Here is a 14372-nt window from a genome sequence, read left to right as displayed (position 1 = left end):
TTTCCAGACCCATTATGCTGTTTCCCAGAAAGTGGCCTCTGGACAATACATCAGAATTCCCCTGGCCTTGGTGAGAGCAAAGGCACTTGTCTCAAGTCAGAACCCTGAAGAGTGAGGGTTGTTTCTCTGCTGTTAGGAGCAAGATCCTATGTCTAGGCCTGGCATAAAGCAGGATTTTATATTGAGTTCTGTATTGCAGAATGCTGTGAAAATTGTCATGAAAAAAAAAAAAAAAAAAAAAAAAAAAAAACAATAAAAAGAATAAAAGCTTTACCTATTTCCTTATTGGCAGCCTTGAGTTTTAAATCATTCTGATGTAGTCTTCCTCTGTCACAGCTAGGCGTCAAGTCCTAACTAGAAAATTTCATTACTGTCGTGAGTATTTCTCCATCCTGTGACCTCAGAAGTTGCAGACTTCCCTATCTGTGCTGAGCTTTTGCAATGACAGGGTGAAGATGTGTGGGCCAGAAAACTGGGACGACAGAATTACAACTGCATATTTGTTCAGTTGTTGAGTAAACATTTAAGCAAAGCCTATAATGAGTCATCACATTAACAGCTGGCCTTCGTATCCTCCTTGGGACTTACTTTTATGAAATGGATATAAAAGTCAGACCCACTTAATTCAAATCATTTTACAAATTGAGGTCTACATGCTTTTAAAAGAGTACCTACCATAATGGGCAGGCAGAAGGGAGCTGACCTGCCTGTACTGTAGTCACCAGACGTACTTTGAGTGCAGAGTACTGAGGCCAAGTCCCTCATGAGGTTGCTGGGGAAGCACGTGGACTGTCAAAAGCTGCCATGTGGGTTCAGCCTGCAGAGTGTGTGTCAGACTGCAGCTGGCAGGAAGTGGATTTTAACAGAGATCACTATGGCTGCTTCAACTTCCCACATGGCTTGAGCTCGAGAAGCTCATCTGACAGGATTCGGTCTCTATCCATCCTCTGTCCTCATGTACACCTTTTGCACAAGCTATCTGAATCTGGCTTATAGTCTTCCCTCAGGTTGAAAATACATTTATAAATCATGTGTATGTACGAAAATTCATCCAAGCTTATTTTATGTGAATGATTAGCTGTAAGAATAATAATTTAAAAAAAAAAAAAAAAAAAAAAAGGATCTGCTAGGTTGTTCCACCTTCTGTGAGGAGTAAGTAGCTCTGTTTAAAATAGGAAAGCGTTTTGCTTTTGCTGTTTTGCTTCCTATATGTGAAATTCTTTCATTTTAGGGAAATAAAAGTCATTTTAGTGTTCTGTATATCTGAGAGGATAAAAGGGATATCTCAAACATGAAAAGGTAGTGTCTCTGGATTCTATAAATATGTACTGTGAAAAATGGACTAGGTGAACGAATGTGACTTAAATGTTCAGGAGCTGATTCAGTATGCAAGTGTATTGTGTACAGAGATTTTGCACTGGTGTAATCTGGCCAACTCAAAATATAGATCATGGTGATATAGTCTTTTTTTAGGTCCGCCTGCATTTGTTTTTGCGGGGCAGAAATGAACAAATTCATTCTGCCTGTGCTCCAAGGGAAATGCAAGCTGTTTATCTAGACTGAGGCTAAGCTGGGCTCTGCTTCAGTAAACTAAAATTCCTGCCTGTTTGATAGTTTGGAGTGAACCAGTAATGTTTTTCTTCACAAAATAATCACCAAGCATGCTCCTGACTTGCAGTTGAAATGGACAGAGTATGTTTTTATTTTAAATCACTTTATCTGCCTACAGCTGAGCTAAAAAGGCCACTACAGAGTGGGATTCAGTAGCCCAAATTTAGGCCATTTTACACAGCATAGGGTGTCTGAGACATCTGCATGGGTTTGGCACATATGAGATATTGCCTCCAGTGTACCCATGCCTTTCCAAGGCAGCAACTGGAGGACAAATGGGATTTTCTAAGGTAGCTAAAATGGCACAAGGTATCTATCTACATTTAAGCAAAAACACAAAAGAATTCTGTGGAAACTTGGTCTTAATGCTCTAGAAATCTGGAGGAATTAGTTTATCAGCCACCATATATGATTGTGCTCTCAGCTATATTTTGTATGTGGAGGGTTCAGGGTATGACAGCTGTCTCTGTGCTGGGGTTTCCCTTCCACCAGGCACTGCAAAGACAATTTTATTTTATTTTTTTGATGATTCAAAAAGTAATTATCTATTTTTACCAAACTACAGAAAGAAATGTCATTTAATCTCCCCTGGAGAGTGCTGTTGATAAACTTCTCATACATCTTCACTTTCATGTGTAGGCTTTTCTGACAGAAACATCACGCATACTTTTGAGATTTTCAGTACTTACCAAACCCTTAGACGTTCACAGTTTCTGCGTAACAGGAAATGCTTTTCAGAGACCAGTAGGTGATAATATTCTGCACTGAGTTATATAGGAAAAGAGGACCCAGAATGATCATTGCCTTATGAAAGGTGATAGGAATCCCTCATTACCAAAAGATTGATGAGCTGTCATCATCATATTTTAATGCCTTATAAATGATTTGTAGAAGCCAGAGTCTATCGTCATTATATTTTTTTACCTTTAAATATCAGTGCTTGATATATCATGTGCCTACTTTTTGTTACGTGACATAGTCAGATGTGATGTGCTATAAAGTCAACTTCTCTAATTTCTGTCCTGTGAAAACTAGAATTATTTGTTAGGTTTGAGTAACCTCATCGGCTAAGAGAAACTGCATTAAAATGCAGGCATTTATAAGAAATTTAAGGTTTGGATTCAATTAATTTCTTAAGATTGAAGTTGTAGGGAGGGATGTTCAGAAATACAAACAAACAACAGCAACAACAATGAACAGCAGTCCATCAGTCCCTTAGGGAAAGAAAATCCCACGTAATGGGCAAGATGTTAGTGGCAATATGAAATTGGTGATTCTATCTATGCTTACAAAAATAAATTAAAGGTGTACAAAAACTCTGGACCTCATCAAGAAAAAAATCCCCAGTGATCAATTAAATTAACTACGAAAACCTAAACCCCACAGCTTTACTGGCCCAAATGAACTTATAATTAGAGAGTACTGCATGGTAAATCTATGGAAAAATAAGTATGTTTTTGGTTTTACATCTGACTTTTATTTAGGGAATAACTCCAGTTCCAAAGCTTTGACAAACTTCAGTAAAACTCAAAGCTGGATTTTTACTCTAGACCAACACCTATCAGTAAAAAAAAGGAATAAAGTGGTCTCATTTCACTCTTATCAGAAGTATTTCCAGTTTCAGAAATGTCTCCTCAACTTAAAATAGTGAAAGCTTCTGGAACTGATGATACTGCTGAAACTAAAATGGTCTTTAAATGCACCTCCTTGCTGAAAGATATCTTTGATTGTGTAAGTGTATTGGCCGAAGGAGAAAAAAAAAAAAAGTTAGGAATATACACTTAAAACTGGACTTCAAAAATACAAACAAACAAAAAAATATGTTTTCACTTTGTAAAATTTCCTTGCAGAAAAGAGGAGCAATATAAGCACTGCAGTATAGACAATAAGAAATGGCAGGTTCCTATTGATTCAAAACATTTGAAATCTCATTAGTTCTGGGATCTGAGTACTGCCAACAAATAAACTTTTTTTTTTTCATTCTCTGTTGCTAAGCTGCACAAAGTCACCAAATACAGATTAGTCTGGAGTGCATTTATTGTTCCTGCTAGAAGTGATATAAAATAAAAATCAGTTTTAGATACACAGATTTCATTTGTGTTTTTTTTTTTTTTTCCTCCTCCTCCCTTCAGGCTGTTGAAGAATGCACAGAATGAAGTTCATTTCAAAATCTGGTATCGGAAACTACTGGCTGCTTTCCAATTCTCTGCTGGAAAAGCCCTGAACAATGAGTTTTCTAAGGAGGGGAAACTTCTTAGAATTTTGGAAGACATTGCTGAAAAAGTAAAAGCTGCCAGTGACCCAAAAAGAAAGGTTTGTTATTCAAAATACAAATAATAATAAAAAAATTCCCCTTCTATCTAAGTTTTTCAAGGTAATTTTACTTTTTCCAAAGTGGCACCTCTTGCCTATAGTGCCCTTTATTTAGATAAACCTAAGATTTGACTAAAATTTTTAAAATTTTGGACAGGTATAAAAACAAGGATAATACACATTTTTAATGGGCATGCTCTTACCATTAATGCTCTAGAGATCAACAGTTCCTTTAAACCATTTAAATTCTTTCATCCATAGTTTCCTAGATTTGGACGAGGTCAGAAACAATGACAACAAACCTGGGTAACTTTGAACTGAAAGGACTCACGTTCAACATCTCATCCCAAAATATGTCTCCTGTGGAGGTGCAGTGTTTTTTGAAAACTTTGCTGAAAGTTGTCATTGAGACATTGAACATTCTTATTTCTTAAAGGTGACAATCAAAGTGGCCTGTACTTAATATCTCAAATACACCAGAATTCTTGTCAGTAGAAGGCTTGTAGTCTTCTACAGTGGGTACAGTTTTCATATTGCATAGGTACATTTCCAATTGAAATGTGTTAATTTTCTAAAACAGCTGTTGTTACATACCTGATGTGTAAAACACTTTCTTGCTGAGATCTTAGTGAGGCAATCCAGAAAGCCAGATAAAAATATTCCTGCCACTGCTAGTTATCATGAAAGTTATGAATTCTTATTGCCTTGTTAAGGATTCAAAGATTTTCAAAGGATTTTTCGGAATACTCTGTATTGCTACTAAAAGCAGAAAAGCAAACATGGAAGTAAAAAGAAAAAATACCTATTTGCAAAGGGAAAAATCCATGTAAAGAAATATAAATAGTAGTGATGCATTATACATTACTGATGTATATTTCAAATGATAAAGATTAATCTCAAGGCTGTAGTGGTTGCTGTGACACTTGCAGTTAACACACCTACTGTTATGTGAGGGAGATCACAGTGTTCAGGCAACAAATTGTAAAGTCCAAAAAGGCAAAAAAATACATGAGGTGCAGCAGCACTGGTGGATACCCTAGTAAAGGGCTCTGAATCTGAACCTACATAACAGCATGGACTGGTAGAGCACCTAGGTAGTGAAAGCATTAAGGTGAAATAAAATTACAGTTTTTATTTTTAATAACTGTACCTCAGTGTAACCTTATTAGCTGTTATAAGATTACATGGATACTATTAGTTCCGTGTACTAGAAATTGGGAATTGGAATCAGAATTGGAATCAGAATCATAGAACAGCTCAGGTTGGAAGGGTCCTCAGAGATCATCTGGTTCCAACCCTCCTGCCATGGGTAGGGATGCCACCCACTAGATTAGGTTGCCCAGGGCTCCAAGCCAGCCTTGAACACTTCCAGGGATGGGGCATCCACAGCTTCTCTGGGCAACCTGCTCCAGGGCTTCACCACCCTCTGAGTGAAGCATTTCCTCCTAACATCTAATCTAAATCTCCCATCTTTTAGTTTAAAACCACTCCTCCTTGTGATATCAATATCTGCTTGTGTAAGTTTTAATTAAAATGTTATGTTTAATTAAAATATAACAAGACAGTAGACAGTTTAAAAACTTGTGTTATATTCTTTCATGCTGCCATAATGATTCACATGTTGCAGGAGGTGTTAAAGATGGAACTCAGCAGACTTCAGCAGTTCTTCCAGGAGGTAAAGGTTTGTCGACTTCCCCTGAATCCTGCACTTGTTGTGCAAGGCATAGAAGCAGATGTAAGTTTAGTTCATATGATGAATTACTTCCTTTTTTTTTTTAATATAAAGGGGGAGAGGGAATAAATTGATGCATTGACTGGGAAATAATCCTACTGGTATTTAGCATGAGTCATCTGGTAAACTGACATCTAGCCTAATCCCCTTGAAACCAGGGGCCTTTGTTGGAGATAGAGGTGCAGGAAACTGCTGGGGTAGGTGTTGCTTGTAAATCTCATGTCATGCAGCAGCAGCACATACTTCAAACTCAGCAGCTTGCTCCCAGCTCTGCTGCCCTGCTGTGGCATTGGGATTGCCAATGGCACTTGCCTTCCCTGAAACTGAGACTTGGTTTCTATTCTATCCATGTAGCTCCTAGTGGCAGTTTTTTTCTCATCTAAAATTCTTCCCTGTCACAGATGGGAACTGCTAAAGATCTAGACCTAGCTCTTTTTGCTTCAGTAAGACCAGGCACATGACTGAGAATTGCTAAAATATTAAATATTTAGAGTAAGTCACATGCGTCTATGACTCCTATAAAAAGTGACTTGTAAATAAAGGAAACCTTAATGCTGTTTAGCATTACTTGACTTTGACCACAGTGCTAAGACTCAGTTATTCATTGTTTAGGATGTTTTCATAATCAATATTATGCTAGAAATAAGCTGTTCCAGCTCTGGAAAAGAAAAAGGTATCCAGCAGCAAGGAAAAACAAACCTGAAGACTTGTATATATTATCGGTTATAGGTTCCTAATTACAGCAATTTGTGCTCTATTTTTGTTCTCTGGCTCATTATCCACAGTGGACCTGATTCTAAAAAGGTGCTGATCCCTTCAATTGTCTTTGACCTGTGATTCTCCAAGTAATTGCTATTCAGCCTTGATCTCTCAGAGAACAGAGGTCTTCCAGCACCCGCAGGTTTGGGTCAACTGTGGATGATGTAAGTCAGAAGAATTTGAAGCCTGCTGCTTCTCACTGCTTTCAGGCTTTTTGGAAATATTGACTAATAGGAAGATATCTCAGCATACAATCATGCTATTTATACAGCACAAGCTTGGCTGGATATATACAAATTGTTTAAATATAAGTATCTGAAAAGATATATTTTTTCCTTTTTCTTACATCATTTTAAGCCATTCTATAAATATCTGCATCTTCTTGACTTATCAGTACAAGCATGCAAACATTTTAAATGCTTATAGTAACCTGAAATTTAATAAATTTTTATATCTATTGATTTTACTAGCAGCCCAGCTTTATCACTAATGCATTATATCACGGTAAACTTTCAAGTACAGATTCAGACATTTCAATTGTCAAAATTCCATAGGGGGTCAAGATTTCATCATTGATAATAGCTATAGCAGCAGTTGCAATAGTATGGTGTGGCTAAGATGATATTTGAATGTGTGTACCATGCTTTGAAATATTTAGTTGGAAAGGAATAGACAGCTGTGTCTAGTAGTGTTTTTGTTCAAATTAGCCTCCATTGTTCTCCATCAAGTAAGCATAGCAGTAGCTGCTGTGGGGTGCTCATTATCTCTAGAAACCAAACCATTAATTTACCATTGTCTTTGGTTGTGTTGTTGGTTTTTCTCCCCTTTTTATAATGATGATAATAATACTAGCCTAACACACAGGATTTTCAGTTTTTGGCTCATTAATGCTTTTTAAAGGCCTTTCAGATCTTCAGGTGGAAGGAGCTACCGGGAATGAAAGGTCAGAGTTTATGTTTAATTAAGATAAATTCCACATAAAATAGGTTGGGATTTTCAGAATTTCCCGTATCCTCATCCAGACTTAGGTGACCACTGGAATTAACAGGTTCTTTGTTTCCGTAAAGATTGTATGACCTTGTAATTCCTTTGCAGAAAAATATTAATAATAATAAAAAAAGGACTAAAGATTTTTCAATGTATTGCAGATTCTGATTAGATAAGTCTTATGTATTTTTGTCCACTAAATCCCAGCCAAATGTTAGCATTAATAGGACTGCATTAAAATAAAAAACAGTATGTAAAATATCATCCATTCATATTATCTGATTATGGAGTGGAACAAATTGCCAGTGGATAAAGAAGTTTTTTTGTTTTCCTGAACCAACAAAATAGCCAATAATATTAGTAATTATTTATTTTTGTTATTAGAGATACTGAGAAGCATTTAAAGATGATATCTTTTTTTGGAGTTATTATATTAACCTCAAGCTTTTTATATGTGACTCGGTTGTCCTCTCTCACCTTTTTTTCCCTGAAGTCATGCTCATATTTTACATCCAATGCTTTTCCATTAAAAATTTCCTTCATCAATGCAAATACTCCAAGTGGAAACATCAATATTATTTTTAAGGTAAGTTATTCCTCTAATCCTCACTTCCTTTTGTATGTAAAAGGTTGATTTGAAATCCAGCTGATTAATATTTTAAATCTGGAGACTGATAATGTTTGATTTGGCTCTGTTGTTCACTTTTCACACTATTTTTGACACGAGGACTTTCATTGGAATATGAACAGAAAATGCACTCCAGTACTCAACATTTGATCAGTAGATAATCAAGTGACTTCTTGCATTTATTTTTCCTTAATGGAGAAAACCAGGTTAAAATATTAAGTTTATATTAGTTTATTTACCACACCAAAGTCAGAGAAGGGATTATTCAATATGATTGAATCCTGTAACCTTGTCCAGCTCCCAAAAATCAAAATACTATAGTGTTAAAGACAGAGTTTGCTGGACAGAATCTAATTCCAATCCTATCAGAGAGTGTGGGATAATGGGCTGAGGAATGGGGATGATGAGGACAGCAGAGGAGCTCTGTTTTAGTAGAGTTAGTCAGAGTAATTAATCCAGAGTTCCTCTAGTTTATCTTCAAATAGTCACTTTCAGAGCTTCAGAGCTCAGGACAGTGCTTCTCCATCAGCAAAAGACGATATGTGCAATCTAAAATTGCTTCTCTTTCAAAAGAGTAAAAATGTTCCCTAACAATGGATGTTGTTTTTAGATGAAGAACACTGAAGATCATAAAATGTCTGATGGATACAAAGTGGTTCATGTTGCCAAAGACATTATTCCTAGATATTTTGCAGTGTCATGTTCCAAACCAGAAGCCTAAAAATTGATAAAAATAAATTTAATAAAAAACATGCAGGCTGTCCAGAATGAAATTGACTTTCAGAGCAGTTATGATTCTCAGGAATTAGAAGCATAGTCTCTAGGCATGATAGGGGGAGACTAGCAATGTTTTGTTTTCTGAACATTCAGAAAGCTGCTTCTTGTACTATTTTACCTGAGACTCAATGTTAAATAGGAAGGTTCCTTCTTACTTGAGCAAATCCTTCCCAATGAAGCATTTAAACATTTGTGCTAGTTCTACCTAGACAGCATTTCCCCTGCCTGGTAATGTTCCAGAACTACCAATTGTCCAGTTGCTGTAGGAGCAGTGTCATTGACGTCATCGTTTCCTGACAGCAACCCCTTGTATTAAAGTATCTTTTATTTGAACTGTAGTTCAATTGTTCATTCATGGTGGATAATGCATAGATAAAATAATAAGCACTGTTATTATACTAAATTGTCTGCTGTGTATGTGAGGGTAGGAGAACAGGTAAGTGGAGAGGCTAAGATTTTTCTCAGGTCTAGGTTCTGAGAAGAATTACTTGGAGTCAAGATTACCTTCAGATGAAAGAAACAGATTTTTTATTATTATTATTTTCAAAGATAAGTTTGTTTCCTCTACCCCTCATTTAATGGCAGTAAATGTCTGTATATTGGAATGCTTATGTAAAAAGAACATAACAAAAGTGCAAAACATAGTAAGTCACATGCACATGTCTTTTAGATGGGAGTGGGGGTGGTGGGGAGGCAAAAAACAAACAAACAAACAAACAAACAAAAAACAAAACAGGACTTGTTTTCACAGGCTATTTACGCAGCCACAGTTGAAGATAGTCTCTTCATTACCTCTCATGGCTACAATTACAACCCCATTTCACTAAGATTACTGTTTAACAGACTCCTTGAGAAGAGTAGTCAGCACTGCATTACTGTTTGAAACTGAATATGAATCATGTCATGGATAAAATATAAATTGATGATAAGATTCCTCTTCAGTCTACTTCAAGCTCTAAGTTGTGAAGCTTAACATTAGGTCAAATGCTGTCATTTGAGAAAAGGGATCTAGCATTAGGTAGACTTTAAAACATAGCTAAATTAGGACCCTACCTCCAGATTAAGTTTTCAAACTCTAATAATTGCATATGAAAAATAAGCAGAAAGGCTGCAGTTAATCAGAGAGCATTTGCTACTATTTCTATGGCTGCCAAAACTGTTGCTGCCTACGTGTGCCATCTACTCAGTCCTCTTCCTGACACAGAAAGATAAGTAGCAACTTTGAAGAAAAATAAGAGGCTTTTACTGCAAAATGAATGTAGCTATTTTGGTGTGGGAAAAAGTCCAAATAAAATACAAAGTTATGTCTGTGTGGTATTGAAGGAGAAGCTTGGATTTCTTGTGCTATTTTAACAGATAGGCGATGATCTACGTCAAGATATGCTGGTTCTGCAAATTATTCGACTGATGGACAACATTTGGCTCCAAGAGGGACTGGATATGCAAATGATAATTTATAAGTGTTTGTCCACAGGAAAAGACCAAGGTCAGTTTTAGATTACAAATATTACCCCTATCGCATTATTCATATCTTATGTAAATAGCAATACAAAATATCCTCCCTTTAACTTTTATTTTCACGGGTGTCCTGTTTATCTGCCACTTCCACCCCCTCACTCCCCCCTCCCCCCCCCAAAAAAAAAAAAAAAAAAAAAGCTGATAACTTTGGTTACTCAGGCCCTAAATTTCACACCTACATAATCCAGAATGTTCATTGCTGTCCAAACTCAATGAATTTTGTATTCTAGAGTTTTCCACAAGTTTAAACATCAGCAGCTTGCACCACATTCTTAAAAGTAACTTCACACATAAAGAGGGTCTTAGAGAAAATTGTCCATACCTACTAAAGTTTTAATTCTGTGTGATCCTACGTAGATGCTTAAATGAACCTAGAAACATGTGGCTACAGAAGGTACCTGTAGACAAGTGATGACAGCTTTGCAATGTTGAATTTGAAATATTACTCTTGCGATTAATGCTGCTTAGGGCAAGCCTGACTCATCTGAAAGCTTTATTTCTCTCCTTTATGGTTGTTAGAGCAGAGCTGTAGCAGGGAAGCCAATTGCTTGCTAAAAAAAACTTACCTACAGCAATAAGCTTACTATTTTTCACAGACTCTCCAAATGTTTTACTGAAAATAATCCTTGCACAAAAAGAAGACTGAAATATTGAGATTACCTTCTGTACAAAAACTACCAATAATAATAAATGTTTGAAATATTATATTTAATATATTTTATATAAAATAATAATATATTAATATATTTATGTAAATATTTATATTAATATAATAATATAAAATGATTATTTTTTTTTTATGATGAGACAGAGAAAATGAGAGAGTGTGAGTGATCTAAAGGGACCCTAGGAATAAGTATAGATGACCTCATGCACGTGGCAGGTGGTTAAGGTGACCTGAAAAAGACTCCTCCCTTCTTTGTAAAGATGGGAGTCAAAGCCTGAAGGCTTCTTCTTCAAACACAAATGACACAAAGAATATTAATTCTGAACATATTATAGTCTCTTTGATATATGAGCAGTTAATTTGATTTTACTAAGAAAGATACAGGGAACATCTGCAAATAATATTCTGTCTGATGGTCTCTTCCTTTCAGCACCATAGTAGCAGAAAATCTCCCAGTGACTCCCCTCACAATGTCTTTCCTTATGAATTACAATAGTGTTAATATAACTGATTTACTGTTGATGGTTAAGGATCAAATGATATGCCTGTGGTACTACAGGGCATGTGCTAAAGTTCATACGTATACACAGGTCTTCCATATCTTGGGCTATCACCTTGCTCCATGGGCCACATTTTCCACACCAGGGGGATAGAAGATGGCAATTGTGTAGTCATGGGAACACAGAAATCACTTGAGTCTCAAGCAGACACAGAAATGTGAAAAGCAGTTAAAGAACTGGTAGGATGCCACTTTCCAGGCATGGTATTGTAGGGGAGCCTGTCACCGACTAAAATCTCTAGAAGTTCTTCCTGTAATGCAGAGTTTCAGGGTAAGGTGCCAGAGAACCACACACAGGTACAGTGACAAGTCTGTCAAGCCAGGTCTCGGTTCCAAAAGAGGAATGAGTACATGCAGTAGAGGCATAGGATTCAAATGAAGCATTGCAAAATGCTTGGCTTCTCTGTACATTTCAAAGACCTGTTACATGTCACCTTGGACCTGACTAATTTCTGCACTGTCTAGTATCCTGTATCCCAACTGTGATCAGTCTAATATACTGCAGAGAACAGTCTGCAGCATTTTTGACAATAAGCACATATGAAATAACTTCGTATTTCACAGTAAATATCTGATCTGATTTTTTTAATAGATTTTTGTTGTTTGTATACATATTCTACCCATTTTGAAACTTGTTAAATTGTTGGCCTTGTTGGTACCTTGAGGCAGTTATGTACACAATATTGGTATTAGTGTTTATATTTGTTGTTTGTGGAACTGCTACTTTTCACTGACCTTTGTTTTTTGTTTCCTAAAACAAAAAAAAAAAAGAATGAAGAAGATAGATTGGAATTTTATTTATATTCATTATTTCATAAGCATCTAAGCATGCATTTTTTCTGCATAGGATGATCCAAAAATATGCAAATGCATTAATGGTCATCATATCTTTTTAAAGTTATGGGCTTCTCATGTGATCTCTTTTGTATCTGACCAGGATTGGTACAGATGGTGCCAGATGCTACCACACTAGCCAAAATCCACAGGGAATCTGGACTGATAGGACCATTGAAAGAAAACACAATTAAAAAATGGTTCCGTCATCACCATCAGCTGGAATCAAGTTACCAAGAGGTAACATCGTAATGAACCTTATTATACTTTTCATCCTTTACCATGGAAAAGAAAAAACCATAACAACAGTAAGCAGCAAAAATAAGTGACTCACATTCAGGACAAGCAAGTCACATGCATACATGTAGAAAACAGGGAACTGGCTTAAATTGACATTCTCTTTATAAAGAGATATTGCTCTGGATCAGGTGCATTATACCACATTTTCTATAATAATGTATCATAGTGATATTTTGAAATATACTAGTTAAGAGAAGCTGATGTAGAAATTAAATTTTGAGCTCCAAAATATTTTTTTAGGTCCAGCTCTCTAAACATTTTATTTTATATTAACCATGCAAAGTCTTAGTGAATTTCCTGTATTTGGAAATGTCCATGTCAATATCCACAGTTTTAGAAAGCTGTTTTATGGAAGCTTCCTAGTCACATGATACATAAGATCATGCTTTTCACATCGCATTGTGGGATCCCATGTAATACATCTGTTTTTATGAAACCAGGCATTATGCATGAGCCAAGAAATTTAAAATTTTATTTATAGAAGCAGAGGTTTCCCTTTGAAAGGAACTGTTTCTATTCATTCTTTGTTGGCTCAAAGAATTATTTTTTTTTTTACAGGTTTGTAAATTTACACTATTATGGTAGATGTGCAGCCAACTTTTCAATTGAAAATTGAGATAGCTATTAGTAACTCACTGAAAAATGGATTTGTTGCTGTTGCTACCATTTGTAGAAAGTACCATTAAAGTAGAATATTCTAAAACCAATTTCTAGCTATTTTCATTTGATTTCTTGAATGTATAAAAAAAAGTCAGCTCTAATTGCATAGGACATGCATAAAATTGCTACTATACATTCACCTTGCATTTGCTGATGAATGAACTTTTCTCTTTTACTTAGTAATTATTTTTTTTTTAATTCATATAATACTGTGTTTAAGGTGCTCAAAAAGCTTATGCAGAATAAGCTTTAATATCCTCATTTTACAGTTGGGTGAACAGAATCACAGTAAGCTTAGGTGTTTTATCCAAGGTCATCTAAGTGGGTAAGTAGTACAGTTAGACATAAAATTCACAAGTCTCATGCTATGGCCTATGTCTTCCACAGAGCTGTCACCTGTATCAGCCATTGCAGGTGGCACCCTGTGTCTGCATGGAAATCCTGAATGACTAAATAATTATTTATGTTGTCTAATGTAGGTTTTGTCCAAAAATATAATGCCCACAATTTAAGATTTTTTTTGGTTTCTATATAAATGAATCACTTTGTCATTAACATTCATGTAAGATTAAGACTTTTGAATAAGAACTGCATTTACAGTTCTTAAACTGTAGTAGGTAAGATTAAAAAAAGACAAGACCCATTTCTTACGCTTTGGGGTAGAAGATTGGTCATGATTTGAATCAAGAATAACTCTCGCCTCAGAGAGAATGCTGAATGTGTGTATTGTGACAGCAATTGGGTATATTCTTCTAATAGGAAAAGTCCACAGCTGTTAAATACTTCTCTCTGAAGTAAGCAGAAAACTTGAAATCCATCTATGAGTGTCTGGTGAGCATATCATTAGCTTTACCATGTACTTCTTTCTATGTCTGTTGTAGGCATGTTTTTGAGAAAGAGCAGTGATACAATGTAGTACTGTAAAGAGATTCATGGGATAAATCTGAATGAGCCAGTCTACTTACATGAAGCAGGAAAATACACATTTCCACTATGTAAAAGTGCTTGCCAGAGAAGTAGGTTATAA

At 35.8% G+C, this 14372-nt stretch overlaps 1 protein-coding gene across 1 annotated transcript in view; it reads left to right on the top strand.

The window, feature by feature from the left end:
- PIK3C2G (phosphatidylinositol-4-phosphate 3-kinase catalytic subunit type 2 gamma) overlaps window positions 1-14372 on the top strand; it is a 215961-nt gene that overhangs the window by 119023 nt on the left and 82566 nt on the right. Inside the window, exons 19-23 of the mRNA XM_084526130.1 lie at window positions 3744-3924; window positions 5552-5659; window positions 7896-7988; window positions 10164-10293; window positions 12489-12625. Of these exons, the coding sequence (XP_084382256.1) occupies window positions 3744-3924; window positions 5552-5659; window positions 7896-7988; window positions 10164-10293; window positions 12489-12625 (649 nt within the window). The remainder of the gene's footprint in view (window positions 1-3743; window positions 3925-5551; window positions 5660-7895; window positions 7989-10163; window positions 10294-12488; window positions 12626-14372) is intronic.

Source organism: Aythya ferina (genome assembly GCF_964211825.1).
Source record: "Aythya ferina genome assembly, chromosome: 1".
Lineage (NCBI taxonomy): Eukaryota > Metazoa > Chordata > Aves > Anseriformes > Anatidae > Aythya > Aythya ferina.
Note: the sequence above shows the minus strand (reverse complement) of the source record. Positions and strands in the feature narration are given on the sequence as shown.